Below are 24,713 nucleotides of genomic sequence, written 5' to 3'. Positions count from 1 at the left end.
GTAACCGTGTTTCAGATAATTAAACTTGTAAGCACTGATACGTACGTTATCATAACAAGTTCCGCGTTCCGAAATACATAATAGTATACATAATATTAGCATAGGCCATAGATAAATTGATTAGTTATAAATTATAATCATGGTTGAAATAATTTTAAAATATTATACCAATAAGTATATTTTTAATCCAATAGTTGTTCGTAATTTTGAGTTTCGACGTGTGTTACTTGAAAGAAAACATCTTAAATCTCAAACTTTAAAAATCCATAATTAAGAATACAAGTGCAGCTTACAGGATTGATTTCAGGTAAAAGCACTGATTTAATAAAAAAAAAATAGTAAAAATAATTAAAATAATTACATAATGCCTAAATTTAATAATTTTACTCGTTTAAATCGGGATCGACCGTTAACTATTTCTTGATGACTAATTATTCACCAAACTATACAGCCTTCACCCTTTGAAACAAATCGACTTTACCACCCCAGACCCGAATTTCTATTTTTTTTTCAATCAGTTTTTCAATGCTAAGAACGATGATGCAAAAAAAAAAATCAATGATAATTTTCCAAGTTCAAGTAGCTATAACTTCAAAACTATGCGTTTCCACATTTTTTTATTTGCACCATCGTTTTTAGCATTGAAAAACAAATTGATTGAAAAATAATAATCAAAATTCAGGTGTGGGGTGGTAAAGTAGATTTAAGCTCTAATTGTCTTTACCTTTAAACATGTATTATAATTTTTATTTAATTTAATCCATTTATAAGCAAACTTAGAATTCACATTAAAGTCCTGCACTGGGAGACCACTTCATTTGGTCTTGTCACGTTATAATAATATATATAGGTAGAGTAGATACATTATACTTATTGTTCGAATAATTGTATCAGAATGTATAAATAAAAAAATTAATAAAATGGAAATTACAGATTTATTTTTAAAATTATGAGCAACAACTTAATTTTCATGTTTTTTTAATGAAATTTAATGTTATTAGAAAGAGTGGTGTATAGTATTATTTTTATTTGCGCGTATTACTCTACAGCACTCAACCTTTCATCATAAATTTAAAACTTTAGTAACTAAAAGTAATTATCCAAAACTGGTTATCAACCAGTCAAAATATTCTGCAAATTATTCTAATTTAAATAGTTTATCAAATATATATGTTACCATTTAAACTTGAAGATTGATAGTGCTCTGGAAAAAATAAAAATTTGAATATTGTCTAATATTATAAAAAAACATAAACCAAAGTGACTCAAAAATAAAAACTACAAAATTGCAAATATTTTAAAAGAAAATGTGTGTCTTAACTGTAGTGAAACACCCTCTACTGCTACATATATATATATAATTTTTTATGACTGTTTTGAGTATATAATAATTTAAAATGTTTTTGTTACAGTTTTTCGATGATTGTATCAAAATATTTTAGTCAACAAGAACACATCTTGGATACACAAAATATTGCAAATTTATATTTAGAACTTGAAAACAACTTATCATTAAAATTACATGGTTTGACTTACGGTTTAGATTTGTACATTTACAGACCTTTGGAATATGCTTCTAGTTTACATAAAGAATTTGTGAACAAGTATCTTTTTAGTCTAAAAAATGTTTTGTTTTTGGGAATGAATCCTGGACCATGGGGAATGTGTCAAACAGGGGTAATCTTTTTACATAACATATCATCAACCGATCAACGCAATCATATTTTAAATATTATTTATTTCCATAGATACCGTTTGGTGAAGTGAATGTGGTTAAAAATTATTTAAGAGTCAGCGGAACAGTTGAGTATCCAAAAAATATTCATCCCCAAAAGCCAGTCTTGGGTCTCGACTGTAAAAGAAAAGAAGTAAGCGGTCAACGATTTTGGGATCTTATTAACCACCTTACCGATGGTGATCCATTTAGATTTTTTAAATATTGTTTTGTACACAACTATTACCCGTTGGCATTAGTCGATAAATCTCAAAAAGCAACAAATATCACTCCGGCTGATTTAAAGGTATTTCCTACCTTAATTTTGTTTTGAAATATTTAATGAAATTAATGGTTTAATTATGACATGTTTTGTGTATTGTTATTAATTTAATATTGAAAACTACAATCTTAACATCTCATACAAAAACTTAACACAGTTGGTTTTTTATTGTTGAATACTAATAAGTTTACTATAGGAATATAAAATATATATGATGTATAAAAAAGCATTAGTTTTCATTAAAAAAAACAAACATGTTAGTTTTTGTGATGTACATCAGTCTAAAATACCTTGTAATTTGTCAATGAATAATTTTTTATTGTTTTGAACTGTTTTATCAGAGCGAACAAAGAAAAATCCTAGAAAGTGTCTGCGATGAATCTTTAAAAAGTATAATTGAATTGCTTCACGTTTCGACTGTTGTTGCTATTGGAAATTATGTAGAAAAAAGATCTCGAGAAGTAGTAAAACATTATAATTTAACAAACGTCAAGGTAAAATTTATATTATATATATTTAAAAAATCATGTTATACGTATTATTCTCAAAGATATGTATTAATCAACAGATTTTTATTTGATTAATTATTAAAGAATCAAAAATTATTTATGCGTTTCATTCATGAATAATATTAATCATTAATCTTAAATTATTATTATTTGGGAATAATTATTTAATTTAATCATGAATAAAAAAAAAATTGTACTCACAATTAAAAAAATGATTTTTTATTCCTATTGTGTACTACTCTGATAATGTTTTTTCTGTTGTAGGTAGTGAAAATTCCTCATCCAAGTCCGCGCGCTGTAGGCACAGCTGAAAACTGGAAAACTATAACAATTGAACAGCTCAAGTCCAACAATATTTTGGACCTATTTAAATGAAAATGAATTTGGCTAAATGTATGGTCGTGTCTCTAGACTTGGCCAAGGAGGCCTTGAAAACAGGTGAAGTGCCTGTTGGTTGCGTTTTTGTCAACAAAAACGATGATATAATAGCCTCTGGTCGTAATACAGTTAACGAAACAAAAAACGCTACTAGACACGCTGAAATTAATTGTGTGGATAAAATTGTAAATGACGGTTTATTAGGTGAATTACCTAACGTAACCGTTGTTGTGACCGTCGAACCTTGTATTATGTGTGCTGCAATGCTGGTGAAAATTGGATGCACTAAAATTGTGTACGGTTGTGCCAACGATCGTTTTGGTGGATGTGGCACCGTTCTTGCCGTTCCCGGACTGGAAAAGTGTAATATTGTAAGGGACTTGTATGCAGAGCGTGCGATGGATTTGTTGAAACAATTTTATAAAGGTCAAAATCCAAACGCGCCAGAAAATAAAGTAAAAAAGAAAACTATAAAAATGTAAGCCTTTATTTTTTGAAACTATATTTAAATTATTAATTAGTTAAGTTCATTTTAAGGTGACTTATTTCTACAGTAAAAAAGTTTGACTCAATGTTTTGGCTTGATGTAAAAGTTACCGTCTTGGTTTTATTTAACATGATAAATCCATTTTCATTAAAATAGCCATCTGTCCGAGTGACATTTAGCCAAACAAACAGACCTATTCCCGTCGATTGTAATTCCACATCAATTTCGTTAATATTTTTTTGTTTTATATTAGATATCTGTAAAAATATATATATTTATATTGGTAAACTTTATACCTTTAACCTTTGTATAAAATTTGATATAATTAATTCTTATGTTTTGTATTATTTTAAGTTTTTTGCTATCAAAATTAAGATATATATATATGTTTCATACCAATATTGTTGGATCCTGATACCCAGCAATTTTGTTGAATGAATTTGGAAACAAGTAATTTGATGGAGACAGCTCTGTACCATTGGTATAATATAGCTTTGTATGTAAAAAACAATTTTGTTTTATTTCGTCTAATAAACGGCCACATTTATTAGTTTTTGTTTGTAACCAGCTTACGTAGTTTTCATTTAAAACAAGCTGGGCACTATTTTTCACCTAAAAAATAGACAAAGTTGACTAATATGTAACGTTACATTATTAATATTTTTCACTTGCTATTGATAAGCTATATGTCGTAATAGTGCTAAGTGGCTGAATACTACTCCAGCAATATATTTCAATTTGTAAAACGACTTCCAAATCATTCAATACGTCGGATACAAAATAAATTGTCAGATTGTTGGCCGTCAATTCTGGAACTACAATAACCGAAGCAAAAAAGTCTAAAGCACTGTAATGCAACATTTTCCAGCGTCCGTCATAATCTGCAAAATTAACATAACAAGGTATATTTTGTTGGTACTCATTTTATGCTGAATGTAATTAATTTTTCATAAATATAAATTGTCCCCTGTCATGGGTATACCTATGGATGACCAGGTCGGTGCTTGCCAAACGTCGTTCAACTGCCAATACAATGCTCCCATCGTCATACCTCGGCCATCTTCCAACAATGTGTTTCGGTGCTTTCTATACCACTCAGTTTGTATTCTGATCGCCCTAGCCTGGACCACCTACGAATGAAACAAGAGTATTTAATAATGTTAAAACTCATCGAGGACTAATTTAATGGGGTAAACGGAAAAATGACACTAATTAAAAAAAAAATTAAACCTATTAGTACTCAATGTTATTAAAGTATAATAAATTCCACTGTTATATCGTATATCGTTGTCCCTTACAAAAACTAACCCGTTTGGATTTAACCAACAATAACTACCTACACGTTTTTTACTACAATTAAAAAAATAAAAGTAAATTTTCGTCTTATTAAAATTAATTTTTAGTTTTTACTGAGATTTTAATTTATAATATTTTTTCCAACATCAAATTCGTGCCACAGCCTTTTTTTACGCCGTTTACTTATACTTATTGTAATAACATGTAATTTTATTTTGATGCACGATTTTGTTCATCAAGCTGTGGTTTGTTGCCATGTAGTATGTTCGCTGTCCAACAATAGCACATCGGGCAAGACATACAGGGGGTATATCTGAAATCTGTCGCGATGTATATTTTTTTCTATCGACATATTGAGGTTTCCATATGTATTTAGAAACAATTCACTTTTTTTTTACTTAGGTACCTAATTGTTCATGAACAAATGCGTATGATGAAAAAAAAATTGTATTTCTTTAATAAGACCCCTTTAAGCAATATGCAGTATATCAAATGCGTCGTTGAATATTCCGTTAATGCTGTGCCTACAGACTTGCCTGACTTAAGTAGATGTAATCGCTGATAGTGGGCTTAGCGGGGACGGGCACGTTCATTTCTATTTGTAACATCATGAAAGCATAACCTCCGGCCAGGTGCTGTCTGTGGACGAGCGCGGGCGACGGGAAACCGTACAAGTCGTTTGCGTTCAGTGCTTTTGTCAAGGTCTGATACGACGGCAGGGATTGATATCCGTATTCGGAAGCAAATCTCGTCCATGGATAGAACGTCGAACTCCAACTGTTCACCTCATAATTGTAGTAATGCACTGAAAATATCACAGACCAATGATTTGATTAGTTCCTTGAATCGACTGCGGTCCGTATTTGGATAAATCTAGAATAAAAACGCTTGCCGAGTCGGGGTCGGCATGTAGACTTTATTGATTTTCAGTTTGTAGAGAATTATTTAAAATATTATACATTTTATTATTAAGCAATTAATTAATATTAAACAAATTAGGGCGGGGGAATACGAATATGTTTTTATAATACACAACAACCACAGATTAGCTAAATTATCAACTTAAAAACTCAAGTAGAATGAACTACTCGTACATCAGATAAAGTTCTGGAACTTTACTGCATATCAAGGTGATTCTAATTGGACCCTAAATAACAAAATCCGTTCATCGATTTCAATGATCTGCCGTCTACGTGGCAAAAGAAAAATTTAGCTAAAATTCGACAATTTTTTTAATAATAGTAAAAAACCAATAATTTATTTTTTATTTTTTTAATTCATTTTTTGTATGTTCTCGACAAGCTTTTTTTAATGAGCTTTGAATCATTTCTATTACTTAAAGTTTAAGAGAAAATTGAAATTAAGCGTTTATAAGATATAAGTTATAACACAGACTTTTCCCAAATTATTTAAACCATTATACCACATGAATATGAAATCCGATCTACCTGTATATTATAAATATTAAATCTAAGACAAATATCTATCTTCTCACTAATAGTGTGTAGCATTTTGTTTTTTCCTATTCACAGCAAGCTCTTAAAGTTATAGTATGGGGATTGTGACATTTTTGCCCAAAATGTGTTTCACGCTCAATCCCACCATTACAGATAGAACTAATGCCCTGAATATGAAATAATGATTCACGGAATTGAGCGTAAAACGCATATTGACCATTTTTTGAATTTTTACTACTCTGCACCCCCGTTACTTTGCAGTTGTAATCTACGTCTGCTAATCATCATTTCATGTTCAGAGCATTCAATTCTCTCTATCATACCTGAATCCTGATACCTACATGGCCAGCACATTCCAGTCTTCATTCAAATAGTCTATCAAAAATATGTTATCTATGTGCATCGTACATTCCGTGTAAATATACATTCCTTCGAACTCCACTTGTAATATTATTATAGAACATAAAAAAATTTACACATTTTTCAATTAAAAATTATACTATTCAATAGTTTAGTAAAACTAAACTTTTTGAAAACAATCGAATTAGTTCCAAATTGTGTGGGATGATCTAATAATAAAATACTACTAGAGGTGGGGCTGGAACAAATTATAGGTCAGGGCAATTATACAATTAAGCCTATCTTCTACTATATAAAATCAGGCTTTTCTTTAAGATACCCGAAATCGGGAATTTGGAAATCATAAATTTAATAAGCCAAGTGGCCAAAAATCTTGATGGGCGAGTGGGCGATAACCCTTTCACTCTACGGGCCTCCGGCTAAAAACCAAGGAATTATCATTACCGCTTGTTGATGTTTAATATTTTTGTTGAATATTTTATAATATTGCGAAATTTTAAAATCGATTTGTAAAAATTGCCAGTTGGTAGTTTGCTGCATAAGTGCTTGTCAAATAGACGATTTACTGAAATATACGTTGCTTGTTTAAGTTTTGAATATTGGTGTAAGGATCTATAAGTATTAAAAAAGATAAACATTTAGACATTTAGTAATAGAAAAAAACTTAAGCAAAACTTGTTTGAAAATTTAATTAAAATATGTTTTACTGAATCAACCAATAATTTTACACTAAAAAAAAGTTAAAACAAAAATATTTTGATTAATTTATTCTCTTTGGAGTTTACGAAAAAAATTTATTTTTTATTAAAGAATATTATATAGTACAGAAAGTATTTGTCTAACGCAAAATGTGAATATTGCTCAGAACTTTATCCGGACCCTTGGATTTTCCCGCAGATTTTTGGGTCGTAGCGTTTTTTTTCATTGATCGATTTTTGTCACTTATAATAATTCCTGAAGACCAGTGTCCCACCGAGCTGACATTTTGACATTTTCATTTCTTTGCTCTGGCACATAACCGAAAAAAGCGTTCTTTACAAAAGCGTTACAGGGGGTAGGAGATAGGGGTAACTTGTAAGATATAGGAGATAAGAGATATGTTGTACGTTCAACGTTCAAGTTAGAACTAAATGATAAATTCAAAATAGTTTAAGGGTCCAAATTCTCTATGAATTGTTTTAAGCCAGATATTAAACGCTACAATATTAGCCAGAAACTTGATGTTTTAATATACTAGCTTGTTACTGCTTCTTAATATACTATATCATTATCTATAATTCCACCATTACTCTAAATTTATTCGGTACTTCAACGAGAAATGAAAATGCTCTTTCGTGGTTGCAGACTCGACTGAAAAACTTTTTATATTTCACTATGATGATCAGTACAGGTAAATTACATTATGCCGTAATCGTAAATGCCTTTGCTTTTTTAGGTAACACAACGAGAAGTGTGTCTGTCCCTCAAAAATTGAAACAAAATGAACATAGGTTCTCACAGATTAACCGTAGTCAGTCTCTCGTGGATGACAACTGACAGTACATAATAAAACTGACGATGGATGTATTGGTAACAGAAACGACGCTACGAAAATAAAATATTTGGAAAGACTATAATATGTATAGGCGTGTTCTAATTAAGGGCGTTAAGCCTTAAGGTGGTAGGTCTAAATATATTTTTCTTCAATTATTCTGCTATCAAGTAAGTAACCGAGGTCTATGTCTGATATTTTCCAGGCCCTAGAGTATGACGCATAAGTTTATTTTTTTTTTTTTTTTTACATCAAACACTATCTGGCGTCAGAGCGTTCAACTGTAAATCGAAACAAAGAGCTTGATATTATTATCGTGTTTTATAGTATTACCGTCTCCGTATAGAGCGCTGTACGGATTGTCGGCTACGTAGTTCTCCCTTTCAGATTGTAATCCATTAGAGGGACTCGATAACACATAACTCCTCGTCCCGTCCTCGTGAGACACCAAAACCCTTATTGTGTCGGCGTACAATTTCACGTAGTCCGAAGCGAACGTCGTGTAGTTTCGTTGGGTGCCGTACCAATTGCCCCTGAGCGCCGCTTCGTTCTCGTTGTTACCAGCCCACAACACGATGCTCGGATGGTGTTGCAACCGCCTGATCTGTTGTCGCACTTCTGTGCTGACAACGTCCAAAAACCGATCGTCAGACGGGTACATGGCACAAGCGAACATCATGTCCTGCCAAACCATTATTCCCAATTTGTCACACGCCTATTAAAACAGTTTATAATGCACAACAATAGTCAATGATATTTTATATACCTACGCGTAAACCATTTAACAATACATAATACGTACAACACTACTTACATAAAAAAAAAACAAATTTCAACAGAAACTATATTTAATTACATATATAAACATATACTGTGTTTAGAATCGTGTTTTCTTTTGATTTTCCTTAGTAAACAAGAAGTTTGGTTACAGATAAAAAAAAAAAAAATACATTATAACTTATAGGGCCAGGCAAAATCTATCTCTAGTCGTATTTATTGTATTTTCACTGTTGGTAATGCTATATTTAAAAAATACCCCACGTAAGTTTGGAATTAATTCCAATATATATTTTAAAAAGTTACAGCGTTTTGTAATTTTAAGATAAAGTATGTGTAAATAAATTAGTTACGGCCGTTTTTTCATTATGAAAGGAACTGGATAAAATTTGTTGTTTTAAGCAACGAAGCTTAAACATGATTCTTAAATTTAAAAGTATGATTCGCAGTGGAAGTACTTAGTAGATCTAGTTCAAATTGTAGTTATTTAAGGAGTGAATTCATCAAGCAAGTTTTAAGTATCTAAAGATAAAAATGTAGTTTTATAAACTGAATGTTTAATGCGCCAACGGAAAAAAAACTATATAGCACGTTTCCAAGTAATAAATGTGGTTGTTTATTTATGAATAATCTCAGTTGAAAAATCATACAGTTGTTTCCAGTATGTATGAAATACAAATCAAATTATAAAACTAAATTGTTATTTGGTGCGTAGAAATTAGATCCATTAAGTACATACAAAATATACTAGAGTCTAGATGCTAATATATAAATAATAGCATACATTACATACTTACATGATAGAATTCGTCAGATTCATACACACCGCCGCCCCACACCCGAATGGTATTCATATGAGTGTACTTTGCGGAAGTTAAAAGTTTTTCTATCGTTAATTTCGTGTTCATTTTCTCGGGAAAAACGTTAGACGGTATGTAATTGGTGCCCTTTGCAAATATTGGTACGCCGTTTATCTTAAGGTAAAACGACAACCCTAAGAAAAGAAAATACTAATAAAACACAATTATCTAAAAAAAAATAGATTTTCTAACAACGCATTAAGCCAATAACAATATCCGATATGGCGATATAGAAAATATAGTAAAAATCCAAGTTAATAATTCTAAGTAAAAATTTAAAATTTTAAGTGACGAGTTTATTATCATAACTAGGACTCGGGTGTATAAGAATTTCTTTTTTTTCTATTAATCCACTTATATGTTTACAGAATCGAGTATCTAGTTTATTTTGTATATTCAGCAATTTATAACTTTCAAGTATACATACTTTAATTTTAATTTTATTTAAATGCATATTTTCTACATTTTCACGTTTGAACATTTAAATTTAATATTTGTTTAAGTTTTATAATTTATAGAATTCGTCAATACTATAGCCAGATTTTTATGGGGGTGGAGAAGAGGTACTAGTTATTTACCTAATGGACAGTAGATATACATTTTACAACAGAATAATAAAAACAACGCATGCCTACCTACTTATATTTTATTATATAAAACAATTTTAAAAATAAGAGGTATTTGCAAACGGTCCTATTTTTGTATATTATTTGGATTCCAAAAAATTAGGTATTGTTACTTAACAATTTTGGCCAAATATTTTTTACGATAAAAATATGTTTAATAATATGTTCATGAGAAACCATCCTTTTTTGACAATATATATATATATATATTTATATATACTAAAAATCTGTTTTAATATCCTTGTATAGCAGCATTACTAGTAATGATCGGTCGGTGACCGACCGCCAGCAAGGTTTATAGATAGTATTATCTATAAACCTTGGACACATCGAAATGGAAACTACGGTCAAAATAATATAAAATTATAACAACGTTGATGTAATGTGCGTGTGCGCATATGAAATAAGTTCGCTCCATGTGGCATAACGGGAGATACACTTATAATTATTATTATCATTTACTATTCATAATAATATATTTACCCTCACAGCACGCCCGCTTGACATGTGTGATACTGTTATTACAAAATGTTGCCCTAAAAATCTTTTTGGATTGATGGACCAATTGCAACTCTTTATAATAATTTCAATACAATATCCCGCATAATTACTTACTCCAATTTAAACAGGGAGTTGCAAACTAGATGATACGTTATACAGCGTCGGTCGGAATGGCCAATGATGTTCAGAAGTTCTATTACACAGTAAGCCCTGGCGCATGGACTCATTTTAATATCCCAGCTGGCAAACATTTTTAAATATTACTTTTAATACTTAAAAATTATTTTTTAATCTTATTTTGACCATTATTGTAATGTCTTACACATTTTTGTTGAATATTTTCAATATTATTTTAATATTTAAACGATATTTGGCTTTTTTTTTTTTTTGTTCAGGGATGTATTATTTGGCAAATGAACAACTTTTGATTTGTTGAAACGTTTTTAATTTCTGTTACTATATTTTTTTATATTTTATTTAGAAAAGGGAATAAGTCCGACAGATGTGAGAGCCTCGAAAAAGGCGCAAAATAGGTACCTAATGTCTAAAAAAATTTAATGTTTCAATATAAAAATAAAGTTTTGTATTTATTTAGATTTTCTAAAACATTTACGTTTATCTAGAAAAAACTAGCAACAGTTATGTAAAGTAAAGAAATAAAATAATGAAATAACACATTCAAGTTTGTTGTTAGCGCTGATGAAAGTAACATTGCTAAAATTTGCACACCTATATGGTAATGTGATGTTTTTTTGTGGTTAAAGTTTTTTTTAAATATTTTATTATTTCATTTACGTTTAACAGAAAATAGCTTTTTGTGTTTTTCTAACATTATGAATTGTTTGGACTATTCTCTTTCTTGAATTAGCGATTCGTTTAGATTTTGCATAGATACTGTATAATTATTATTGTTGTATATATTGTTACGTAAATACGCGTCGATATTGTACATACAGAATTTTAATTACAAAAACAAAACGAACAAAAATAATTGTCGCTATATTATTTTACCGGTTCTTTGTACATTATATACAGGGTTATCACAATTTCATGTTACACCTGATATATTTTGATGATATATTAAAATTTTAAAATGACCTAGGTATGTATAACATTTAAAATTTTTATCTAACAATACAAATTAGGGTTTCTTTTTCAGTCAGAAGGAAAAATTAAAGAGGTTAACTTTTGAAACTTCAATGATAGCGTTTACATTTAATTAGTTTTTGAATTGAAAATAATTTTCTGAAAATGTTTAAAATTCAGGACGAGTGCGCTGTGCGGTAGAGTAATGCGCGCAGATAAAAATAATATTACACTCCACTCTTTCTCCAGTCAACAATTTTAAACTATAACAACTTTAAAAGTAATGACTTCAAGTGGTTATCGGCCAGTTAACGTTTTCAGCAAATTATTCTTTTGTAAAAAAACGAATTAAATGCTATCGTTACTGTTTAATTTTCAAAAGTTACTTGCTGGCTTCCGACTGCAAATAAAACTTTAAATTGTCATTGTTTGATTACAATTTAAAATGTTTTATTTAGGTAATTTTTTCAAAATTGCAGTATATCATCAAAATATCAAGTGTAACAGAAAATTCGTAGAACCCTATAAAGGTATTCACTAGGTATGTTATATAGGCATGTGAATCGATATTGCGTTGTTACTAACCTTTTTCAGAATTGTTTTTATCGATCGCTTCCTGAACGAGTTCGGCCGTCCTGAACCCTATTGAAACTGTTTTCGATTGAGATTCCGTTTTACTGTAAAACTCTGCTGTCAAATCGTACAAGGGCTGATCTCCGTATCCGTTTGGCCACCAAGTTTTAACACTTGTCTGAAGTTTTAACGTAATATTATGATTCATGCTCATATGAAGTGATAAAAATCAAGAGGGTATAATAAACTTTTAAAAAATTGTACAGTAAAGCAAAATAAAATAATATTTGCAATGTGTAATATTTTTAGTTTTCATCAATACCTCTCTCAAAAATGATAAAACTAAAGCTGAAAGAAAAATTGTCGATAAGACTTTTTCTATCAGAAATTATCAAAAACGAGAGTTTCGACAAAATATTTGGTTTACACTTTTGGTTCTTAATTATACATATTTATGCATAGAAAACACTATAATTTAAGTATTTATATTTGTACAATTATACCTTGGGTCTAAATATACTTTATAATTTTACTATTCGAACAATTTTCAAAATTTATTTTAAATATTTAATTTTTTATATTTTTATCTTGGTCGTATCGTTTTATTCCACAATATAAAATGTTCTTAAACTCGTTAATGCCAATAATTGATAATTATTATCAGTCGTATTGTTATTATTTTGGATTTTATTTGCGTGCAAACTGTGCAGTGGCCTTTGCAAAAGTAGTGGGCGATGATATACGCATAGCTTAGGTAAGAATGTAAGATAGTTCGTTTGTTCAAAGTTTCTAGTAAGATACCAATGTTACTAAAACACAGTTGAAAACAAACAAATAACCGAAAACTCTAAGAAAAATATACACAACATCAACAATCTGTGGAAGCTTTAACATTTTTTTAATGTATTTTAGCGATTAACAAACGACAATTATTATTATTGTTGAAAATTTGGAAAAATTATTAACCCGTTAGCTTTATAACGTTAATGTTAGATTACATATTCAAGCACGTTTATACTCCTACTTATTGAGAAATTTTAGACCGTGTGGGTATTGCCTTATGATATAGTTAATTAAAATATTTTACCTTGGCCACGAGTAATTCGACGACAACGTGGATTTCGTCATTGATGCATATTTCATTACAGCAATGTCGCTCTTTTCCAAAAACAATATTGTTATCCGCGCTTAAAGATACTCGAACGTTACCGTCTAAAACTTTTTGAAAACACTTCATATATACATCCGTTTTTAATAACCAGTGCGAAGAATTCGCTATTGTCGTTCGCGTTTTAATGTCTTCCAACAAGGTTTCGTGTAATTCGATTAATTTTACGCTTTTCCTGAGAACAATAATAAAAAACATTTATCTTCCATTGTCACACATTTTGTTTTTCTTATTGAAAACACTATAAAATTATATTATTTTACTATATCATTTTTATCTATATTCTTTATACATTTTTTACCCAGAACCCTCGACATTTGAAAATTTATGTTCAGTGTTAAATTACATATATTTTTTAATTTTTTAAAACAAGAATGTTTATTACAACTTTAGGCAATAACTATTAAGAGATAATTATCCATTTGGAGTTATTAGTTTTTACAGGCAAGGGAAGATGTGCAACGTAGCTAGTTTTGTTTTTACCACATGAAACTCAACCGCAGTTCCACTTTAAGCCTAATTATCTAAATGTTAAAAACTTAACAAAACATTTTTCATAGCTGCTTAAAATATAATTTTTAGTAGATTATATTATTAAACTCGAAAGTTATTTTAAACAAAATGAACTAACTTGTTATTACTAGAATAAAATATTATCATATTCAGTATTGATTTTTTTAAAAACTTTTTCAGCACATATTTTTTGAATTTAGATACATTTAACAAATTGTATTTATAATAAGTATAGACTTTTCTTATATAGCCTTTTTATTTAGCTAGAAAACCTTTTTTTTTTTTTGTGATAATCCGGATTTAGGACGAATGTCACACCCCTAGTGTATAGATGTAGATATAAACATAATACCTTTGAATTATACCTATATGACCGTCAGCAGATAATTACAAGCCGTATAGAAAATATTATCAGAATATGATTCTACATTGACACGAAACTCACCATATCCCTGCAGACGGAAAAGCTGGACCCCAATCCCAACCGAACGATGATTGCATTTTCCTCAGATAATTGACATGACACTCTCCGTGGTAATCCGATGGAACGCATAACGGAGGAATTGGATAATCCGACTGATTGAAATATTTATTTGCCATCTTTATAGACGAATTCAAAGTGACGTTCAATACATTTTGACCTATCTAACGATAATTATTGGAACAAGGAATTAAACAAAGACATTTTATATAATATATATATATATATATATAACAAAAAATATAAAATGAGCGGGTAAATAGTTCAGCATGAACGCCCTATTTGAAATCCATTCCGAGGTAAAATATACTTGAAATTGGGATTTAAGTATTTATTTGAGTATACTTCGAAGAGCATTATAAAGCCTTTACCTAGCGTTAACTTTCAAATATATTTTAAATTTTGTACTTATTCATATTGAATTAGGTTATATCATATACATAAAGCCAACCATCTACCTCTAGCTGTGCCACTGTTCAAATTTGTCTCACCTTTATATATTTTTCGATTGGATAAATATACTTCACGAACATGTTGTCGGACGATCCAATTAATTTTTTGTTCAGGTAAATCTTTCCATAGGTATCTATTCCGTCAAAAACTAAATGAAATTTACTGAAACCGGTCTGCGAGTTCGATTCGACTAAAATGTAATTCAAATACTTTTATTAATAATCGTATACGTTTTTGAAAATAAAATAGTAAATACATAAATAATAAATAAATTCGAGAGAAAACTATAAAGTACTCGTTCTAAGTTTAGCTTCGCTCCAGCAGCCTAACCTATCTATTTTATGTGTGGTTCAAACGTTCCCTAAAAAATAACTAGCTAAACTAGTTTTTTTAAAACAAATGTATTTATACAAAAAACCTATTTTGTATAGTCTTGCATGTTTAAATCAATAGACCACATTGTAAATTGTAGCAAAAAAAAATTACTCAACAGTTTATGGATTCAAAGGCATCCACTTTTAAGATAGGAATAATATAATATTTAAGCCTTAGATAGGCTAAAATAACTCAAAATTAAAAGGAAAATTATGAATTTAAAACGATTTCCCTTACAAGTTAAGTTTTTAATTTACTTTCATTTGAAATTTAAATAAATTGTATTTTTAGTTGTTACAGTTCTTATTTATTTTTATTTTTAAACGCAATGGCAGTAATTATTTATGCACAGATTTTGGTAGGCAAATAAACCGTTATACAAATATAATATAATATATTCCTTTTAGCTCGAAAATAAAGAATTGTAAACCGTCAAAAATGGTTTACATAGTTAATACATATCTTGCAATTTATAAAAAATTATAACAATTTTGAACTAGGATGTTAATATAGTTACCAACAAATTTGGGTACACATATTTTTAAATAATAAAATGATATTTTCTGCTATAACAGATGCCACGACATGATAATTTTTAACAACATTTTAATATGTATTTAAAAAATAATCATAAAAAGCGTTATCAAACATGTTTAGTCGTTACTGTTAAATAACGTGTAATTAGAACATACATGAATACTGGAAGAAGTATAAATACAGTTTTGAACGTGGCTTTCAGTATACATTTCCTAGTATAATTTGGCACTCATTCAAATGAATATGTCAAAAATGTGTGGGCTATTTATAATTATGAGAAATTATTACTATAGATAAAAAAACAATAGAAATATGAATAGGTAAATTATTGAAAATTATATAAATTTTATAATTTAAAACGTTTGCGGACCAATCACGCACACAAATTGAAATTGTAAAATATAAAGTCAAGCTACAATTGACAATATGACCTCTGTGGTGTGAGTATTTACGAGTAAATCACAAAAATTATTGTTTTATTTATGAATCATTAAATTACATAGTATATGTAGATTAAATTTAAAACTGTTAAAAACTTATGCACGAAAGAAATAAAACTATTGTATTTCCAAAATGTGTAGGCTAATCTTAATTTAAATTAATAGGGTACAATATATATATATATATAACTTAATTCAACATCAAGGCATGGCCATTGCATGTATAAAATTGTTTTTTGTACACTACACAGTGTAATGTTAATTTGCAATTTGCATACTTTTAAAATGCATAAAAGTTTTCGCGTAACTTTTTATTGGGCATCTAATGAAACTAAAACTAAACATTAAACTATTATAAATATTATATTGACTATAATAATTATTGTACTGATAAAAAAGCTGCAATTATGATTTTTCAAAATATTTTTTCGTAACTATAATATAATCGATAGCAGGATTAGAAAAATGCATGGAACATTTATACAGTTGTTAATATTACATATGCGGTACATACTACATAATACATACTATGTAATATGTTCTATATGTATATGCATGAAATAATCAATTAAAAATAAACAAACGTCATCGATGAACAAATATTGAATATGTAGGTATACAAAATAAGCAACAAAAATTACAATTGCAAAATACTGTTGCGTTTTAGTTTTGGGCTATAATTTTATACAGTCAACAAATTTAATTTACTTACAAATTGACTTTTTAATGTTTATGGCCTTAATCATATTATCTAAATGATAGTTGATTCGATTTTTTTTTTACCTTTTGATATAAATACTTATACCAGAAGTTTAATAAAAATTCTTCTATTTTTGTTTATGTATTAATAAATAATAGATCTATAAAACATTTGATCAAGGTACGTATTGATCTGAATAATAAACAATTTAATCTATATTATCTATATAATTAATTATTATATTATGTCCTATGATATTACCGAAATTCACAAAGTTGGTATTAATATTTCTTGTTTTCGTAGGACGAATGGCAAGAACCGTTTTCGTAAAATGGTCCGTATTAGGTTCATAAATTCTTATTGTATAATATAATTATACAATTGTAATTTGTACTCTATTGTATATAACACACAAAATAATAAATAATAAGTATATTCTTTAGAGCTTTGGTAGAGCTTTTTAGTTTTAAATTCTACTAGTATAGCTTTTTTGATGAAACGGAAATTATATTTAGGCGTAATACTCGATTTCTAACCTTGTGTTAAAATATTTTACAATGACACTTGTATAGTATAAAACCTAACAACAATATAAAATACAAAAGAAACGGTTTCTTATGTTACGATGTTCGGTATTGTGCAAGACTATATTTTGTTTAATCGGTGATACAATTTTACCGACTACTTTACAGCCATTGCTTAAAGAACAAGTATGGTAAGTAAAATGATACGACTGTTTTCTGCTTTGGTGTTAAATTAAGTGCAAACAACCCTCCCAAGGTAAATAATATTATAAATTTGTTATTAATGGTATTTTTATTTAATATTAAAAAATCAATAACTCGTCCAGTAAATAAATTGTTGTAAGATAGAACACGTACAATCCATCAGTGCCGGTTTTACATTTTTATTTGATGATAAATCCTAAGGCAACATAGTTATTAAGAGTAGAAGGAGAAATATAATTTATTGTTTGCTAAAAGCGCAAATGTTAATTTAAGTTGCATTTTAAGTGGATGTAGAAAAAAATCCCATAAAACTAAAAATATCTATAATACAAATATTTTATAATATTTCAGAATTCAGAGGTAAGTAGGTAAAAAAATGTTGTATAATTTTATTGACGATTTTATTTTTATGCATTTTTATTATTAAACGTTAATATTGATAAAATAATTAATTAAATTTTCTACAAGAGGATAATTAAATATGTATACATAACATTATTTAGTTCTTTTAGATTTATGAAGAACAGTTTAGTTTGAGAATGAATGTGTATAATAATAATAAATCACTTTTTTAGTTAAACTTAATACAAAATGTATATTAGAAGTATTTGATGTATTACTAGTAAGCAAAATTTGTCTATAAAGAAGGATTTAATAACAAAACATCATTAAGTTTAAAAGAAAATGAACTTCTTTACATTGTTAGGTACAGTATACAATCAATAGGTAAGCGTGGGTGCCTTATATAAATTGAAAACCACCTTTAAAATCTGAATAAACGACCTACGCTTTTATCTGTCGAAATACACAAACAATAGCTTTTGCACTGTTACACCCGTTATATGGTTGCATATTATAAAAAACTAAATGCACATTTTCGACAAATGATGACATATTAGGTTGGAATAACTTTCACTTCTAAATTTTAAAATATAAACACTGATCTTTCCATTAATTCGCGTTAACGGCCATTCACCCTGTATAATGAATATACACTTAACACACTTGTCAAATGTATAAGCTATTGATGAAGATGTTGCATTAATGCATTTATGAATTCAGCACAATGATTTAAATTTTAATATTATTTCTAAATAATTGAATGGGTCTCTCTAAAAAAGGTTACAACTAACAATTTAAACGAAGGGTGTTTTCCAACGTAAAAACAAACATAAAAGAAATGTTTATGTATTGAAATTTTAAGAAAATATGTATAATGAACACAACGCAAATATGAGTTGTATGTAAAGGTAAATCTGAAAAAATTCACTAGGGGTTTTTTCGTTTCGTGAGAATTGTTAATTACAAAGTTTTTAGAGGGACCCATTCAGTTATTAGCAGTATTAGGATAGTATTGGGATGTAAAGACTACTTAGGTTAAATAAATTACGTTTACATTTTTTGTTATAAAACTATCACAAACAATATTATTATCAGAATAATATTATTCTGTAATCAGTATACTTGCCTACCGGCCTACTCAATTTAAATACTATTTTATTAGTGAGGTATTCATACTGCAACGTTGCCACGTTCCATAAAAAATTACTTGGTTTGTTGTTTGACACACGCATCGTCATTGGACATCGATGGTAATTAATAATAATAAAAAAAATATGTAATCATTTCAAAACCTAATCCTCAATCCTGGTTAGTATTCATAACATATGCATACACTGTTGATTATCCGTTTAACCAAAAATAAAAACGACAGTAAATAATAAAATATATTACATTATGAATGGATTTAACCTTGAAAAACCTTGTTTATTATTCTATTATTTACGATTACAAAAACATACATAATATGCGTATACATGAATTCTCCCTAAAAATAATTAGGTATGTTGGGTCATTAAAAAAAAAAATCAAAAATTATATCACATACCTATAACTCAATTAACCGCGGAAAACGGTTTTAATAATGATCTGCTTTATGGCTTAGAAAATAGCGATTAATGTGTGTAACAAATACATATTTTTAATTGGTAGTTCAGTTACACGTCGGTTGAGATAACATTGCCCCTAATTACTGTTCGTCGGATAGCGAAAGTAAATTCGGCTGAATCTATAGTATGAGAAAATAAATACACGGGCAAAACAAAATGTGCAGTATCAATTTGGCAACGTCGCGGACTGTATGTGGTTGTACCGCGGTGCACCTACCTATATATGTACATAAAAATATAATCTATAGCTGCTACATAATGATATATGTATGTACCATTTGTTGCCTATATATATTTTTTCTTGTGTTTACTATATTATTGTATTGTTGCGATATAAACTTGACAAATTTCGTCGACGTGTTTCATGTTTAGTTGTTTTTTTTGAAACCACGTGTAATTCCTATCATACGCTGTATAATATATTGTAATAGCGGAAAATTTATAAAAGTCGGTTAAACTAACATTTACCTAAAGGGAGAACGAGAGTTAAATTTAATGTGTTAGTGTCAATTTGGGGTAATTATTGTAAACAAAATGGGAGAAATGTAAATTATAGTTGACAATTTATATTTTAAATGAATATTTTTAATTATAAGATGGTAAATATGAACATTCGTTTCTTTTTATGTAAAATAAAGTTTGCATTAAAATTTGCCTAATTTGTTTACAATTAACAATCATTCCACTTGACCTTAATCTACACAGTACGCTTTAATTTTAGTTCAAAAATAGCCTAAAATAGAAGCAAATACATCTATCGTCATATCATAAACAAACATTTGGTTATTATTTATTTTAAAAAAAGGGTTACTCAAATTTCATATAGCAGTATATAATATCTAATAAATTGTAGTATGCAGTATTATAATTTATAACATAAACTTTTCGATAACTGAACTTGTGTTATAATGACATTTCAAATTTAGTAGCTGGCAATAGCTGATGTTATTTATGAGAAGATTAAGTAATAAGTAATGAATATTCGAGGATCGTTTTTCCATAATTTGTATCGTTCAATTTTTTCTTTAGTTCATTTTTTAATTCTCACGCTAAGTTAATTTTATTAAATTTAATATTTTAATCGTGTTTAAGTTGTAATGTATAACTGTTAAATAATTGAAAAAAATGACGGACTTGTGATAGATATATTTAAATTTTAAGATGAAACAAAAATTGTTTAGTAAAACGATTTAAAAAAATTGTATTTTCGCACGTAATAATTAATTATATCAACCTTCAACATTATTATAAATTATTATTTTATACATTTCCTTTTCAATGTAAAAAAAAAGCTTATATTATTCATAGTAATATTAATTTGTAATTATCTATAAAAATCAGAATTCGCAGAAGTTTAATCATTTGAAACGCATTTAACACATGTAAAAAAACGTAAATTTTGTCACCCGAGCAAAAACCACATAAAAAAATTTGCTTTATATTTCCTCAGGTGACTTTTGAAAGTGTAACAGATCCGACGTATTCGGAAGCTCGAGCTCTGGTCCTATAGGTGGGGAAATGATTAAGCTTGACAAACCTATTTCAGTAAGTAACATGCTATGCAGAAGGCAGGGAAGTCGCTGTATTACCATTCCCAACCCAGTAACTATACGACGTATGTAAGGAAGAGCACGGCAGAGAGAAACAATTCTAGAAAACCTAAAGAAAGGGAGAACGTCTCTCCTCTCTACAATGTTGCAAGGCAATGGAAATAGTAGAAAATATTTAAAAAATTGACTTTAAAAGAAAATTACTAATATTAATTCGTTAACTTTTATTATTTTATAATAAACCAAAAGACTAAGAATAATTTTAAGTTATACCTATAATTAAATCGTCAATAATTAAAAATTTCAAACGAAAATGTTTTCTAGATTCTAGCTAATAATTAGTATGAATAAGATTACAAAAATCGACTGCACGATTAAACATAAATTGATGCATGAGTTTTACAAGGAAAAATAAGTGAATGTAGTTGAACCCACTCCTATTCCGCTAATACCTACCTAAAATATTATTTAAACATATGTTTAAAACTTGGTTATTGACTACTCGATATTATCATAAAATAATAAGTAGTCACATTTTCCAAGTATGACACATAACATTTTCCTTAACATTTCTGGTAGATCATTATCGATAGCGCTTAATAATAAAAAATTAAGTGTCGAAAGTATGTATAGGGAAACACAAGCTTTTAGGCCATCAAGGTTCTGATTTGGGTCCTTACCTGTTTTCTGGTGTAATGATTCATAGACGTTGCTTCGTTAGTGGATAAAACGAGAAAAATAGACTTGAGTTAGTTTTGGCATGTTAAAGAGAGAAATCGGAAGCAGTAGGAATGGTAATGAAAATAAACGTTAGCGAAAATAGGGGAAAATGAAGACCAAAAAAAGATGTTGGATGCGTTTGTGAATAACTGTGAAAGAATAAAGATTGTGTTGAATGAGGTTTTCAGGTTTAGGACAAGGGTGATTGACCCCAAATAGTTGAGATGAAGGCGGAGAAGAAAAAATTAAATGTTCAATATTTCTCATAAAACAACGCCTTTTATATATCTAATACATATATATATTTGTTTGCTTTAAAATTTATTTTTAAACTAAAAAATAAACCAAACGGCCAAATATTGGGGTAGCTATGTCTTGTGGGAATTGCTCTGTATGCACACAAATATATTATATTAAATTATATCGTCACAATTATTATAAAGAGGCCAAGCCCTAACCTTGTAACACACAAAATATACTATAATAACTGCTGCACGAGTTAAACACAACGTGTGTATTATCGTCGCGCTACGGTGTTACTTTCGGTTTTAAAGCGTTTTCATATTTTAACAACCACTGGAATTGAAAAAAAAAATTCAAGCCCGCGACTATATAGTCTTTGCGGTGTAAAGTATATAGTTTTTTCAGGTTCTCTGCAGAACTATAGTGCCAATGGCAATAACATATCGTATCAAAATTCTAATAATGTAATCACGAATGGAAACTGTATAGCCGATAACGTGCGGCCAATTATTGTGTACAGAAAAAAAAAGAATAACAACAAAATGCGATTAGCTCAATTGAGATGGTGAATTAATAAAAATAAACTGTTGGACATTAATCGACTAAAACATGTACGCAACGTAAAATACGTAGTCTTTTATTTTTATTTAAATATTTGGTCAGTATGTATTTTTAATTTCAAGCATAGCTTATGCGTAGCTGGGAACTGTCAAGGAAAGTTAATAAAAAAATGTCTATACATTGAGACTTCCTCTTCAGAGGAAATCAGAGTCAGAAATCGGTCTTAAGTTTTAACTGGTTGACGGAGACAACATCAAAGGAGGAGGTTTACGCTCCCATAGCTACTCAGCTGATTACTCGTATGAGATATGAGTTATCACTTATTGTATAATTTTGTATTTCATCGTTCAGGACTCAAGTAAAAAAAGTTAAATATTTCGCATTGACTTTATACTTTGCCGGATGCCTACCTCTAATTGTACTTTACAATAAGATTTTCAAACAATAACCAAAATACAATTACTTAATAGATTTTTTTTTTGCCTCAGAATTTTTTATCATGACTAGTAACTTTTTAAATAAAAAAGTAGTACTATGTATTTAATGGACTAAAGATTAAAGTCTATTTATTGAAACACGTTAATATCAATATTTGACCTGTATTCTGAAACAAAACCTAAAATATATTGTATAGTATATACCCATTATGTTGGCTGAATCCGAAATATGTATAACCACAACATTTCTCTATCGCTTTATTTGTTTACTAACTCACCTTCTTAAGTTGTAAACTACTCACGAAACAAAAATAAAACATTTTTATTGAAAAAACGTATTAAAACGTTACCATTAATGCCATAAAACGGTGATTTTTCAAACTGAAGGCGATTTAAAAAATAACTAGACGCGATAGAGAAATTCTGGTTCAACGAAAAAATTACAATGAAATAGATTTATTTAGGTTTTTTTTTTTGTCCAAAACGTGTTGTACCTACAGTATGTAGTGTTTTTTTAGAAATTGGTATTATTAGCATTATGAATGTCAATCACCGTTAAACGTGGTCGAGTAAGTCCATTGGTCGGCGGACACCCAGCGGTACGCGACGTCGTTGTACCGGTACAGCGGATCTTGGGACAACACGCCGTTGGCCAGCAGGTCGGCGAAAACGCCGCCGGGTACTTTTGCTATTACATCAGTTACACCTAAAATAACGACGTCAAGACGATACATTTTGTTTTTTTTATAAAAAGGTTTACTCCATATCATTTTTTTTTTTTTAATGTTTTAAACATTTTACATCATAGCCTCGGCTCCGTCCCACGCCTGAGCGGACTGCCGGCAAACTTACTGCCGTTGCTGTTTGTCAGTCGCCAGTCGAGCGAGTCCAAAAGACGGACTCGCCCGTGATCGGTGGACGTGTGGACGGTGCGGCCGAGAAGAGCCGCCAACAAAAATATATCCATTATGATCGAAAAAATCATCATCGCGCGCGTGCGTTAACAAAATTCAAACGAACCGACAACGGCTAACAACACATCGTACTAACTACTGTCTGGACCCAACCAGTAACCGTAGTAACTGGTACCGCCGCCAAACGGCTGCAATATATTCGTATTCGGGTTTTCTTATCGTCGTAAACAAAATAATAATATTATCGTCCATTATGACCGCCGCCTAGACAGTAAAAAAAAAGGCGGTGAAATAATTATAATTTACCCAGCTGGCGTGCAGTGTATATTCGTCGTTTGCGCGCACGGGTCTCGTCACAGACCGAATCTGCGTACGTGACGGCGTACGGGAACACGCATGCTCCCCCTAATGCGCGCCCCCCCCCCAAATCACTTCGTCCCGCCAATCATTCGGACGAACCGCGGCGGAGGGGCTTGGTAAATACAATTATTATTATTACAACCCGC

General features: G+C 29.4%; 3 protein-coding genes across 5 annotated transcripts; 2 read left to right on the top strand and 1 right to left on the bottom strand.

Annotated features, from left to right (window-relative positions):
• The first annotated feature begins 53 nt into the window (after nt 1–53).
• On the top strand, nt 54–2,997 carry LOC126839888 (single-strand selective monofunctional uracil DNA glycosylase). The gene is made up of 5 exons (XM_050575358.1): nt 54–307; nt 1,413–1,677; nt 1,749–2,021; nt 2,339–2,491; nt 2,771–2,997. The coding sequence occupies exons 2-5, from the start codon at nt 1,420–1,422 to the stop codon at nt 2,879–2,881; spliced, it is 795 nt and encodes a 264-aa protein (XP_050431315.1). The 5' UTR covers nt 54–307; nt 1,413–1,419; the 3' UTR covers nt 2,882–2,997.
• LOC126840160 (tRNA-specific adenosine deaminase 2) lies at nt 2,884–3,935 on the top strand. Its single transcript, XM_050575762.1, has one exon. The coding sequence runs from the start codon at nt 2,884–2,886 to the stop codon at nt 3,364–3,366; it is 483 nt and encodes a 160-aa protein (XP_050431719.1). The 3' UTR covers nt 3,367–3,935.
• Nucleotides 3,354–24,648, bottom strand: LOC126839081 (beta-mannosidase). 3 transcript variants are annotated; one of them, XM_050574087.1, is made up of 13 exons: nt 24,146–24,647; nt 23,847–23,999; nt 15,092–15,243; nt 14,565–14,764; nt 13,526–13,781; nt 12,451–12,616; nt 9,590–9,786; nt 8,349–8,730; nt 5,204–5,472; nt 4,354–4,501; nt 4,044–4,252; nt 3,768–3,983; nt 3,354–3,628 (listed from the first exon to the last, which is right to left on the bottom strand). In XM_050574087.1, the coding sequence occupies exons 1-13, from the start codon at nt 24,279–24,281 to the stop codon at nt 3,398–3,400; spliced, it is 2,715 nt and encodes a 904-aa protein (XP_050430044.1). In that variant the 5' UTR covers nt 24,282–24,647; the 3' UTR covers nt 3,354–3,397. The 3 variants fall into 3 exon arrangements, with proteins under 3 accessions (XP_050430044.1, XP_050430133.1, XP_050430214.1); XM_050574176.1 differs by lacking the exon at nt 15,092–15,243 and having other exon boundaries at nt 14,565–14,760; nt 24,146–24,648; XM_050574257.1 differs by lacking the exons at nt 23,847–23,999; nt 24,146–24,647 and having other exon boundaries at nt 14,565–14,760; nt 15,092–15,202.
• Nucleotides 24,649–24,713: the final 65 nt, after the last annotated feature.

The sequence above is a fragment of the Adelges cooleyi genome, unplaced genomic scaffold (genome assembly GCF_023614345.1).
Source record: "Adelges cooleyi isolate 19-005CV unplaced genomic scaffold, UGA_ACOO_1.1 ACOO_flye_CR_arks_rails_tigmint_CR_PRNA_1, whole genome shotgun sequence".
Taxonomy (NCBI): domain Eukaryota; kingdom Metazoa; phylum Arthropoda; class Insecta; order Hemiptera; family Adelgidae; genus Adelges; species Adelges cooleyi.
Note: the sequence above shows the minus strand (reverse complement) of the source record. Positions and strands in the feature narration are given on the sequence as shown.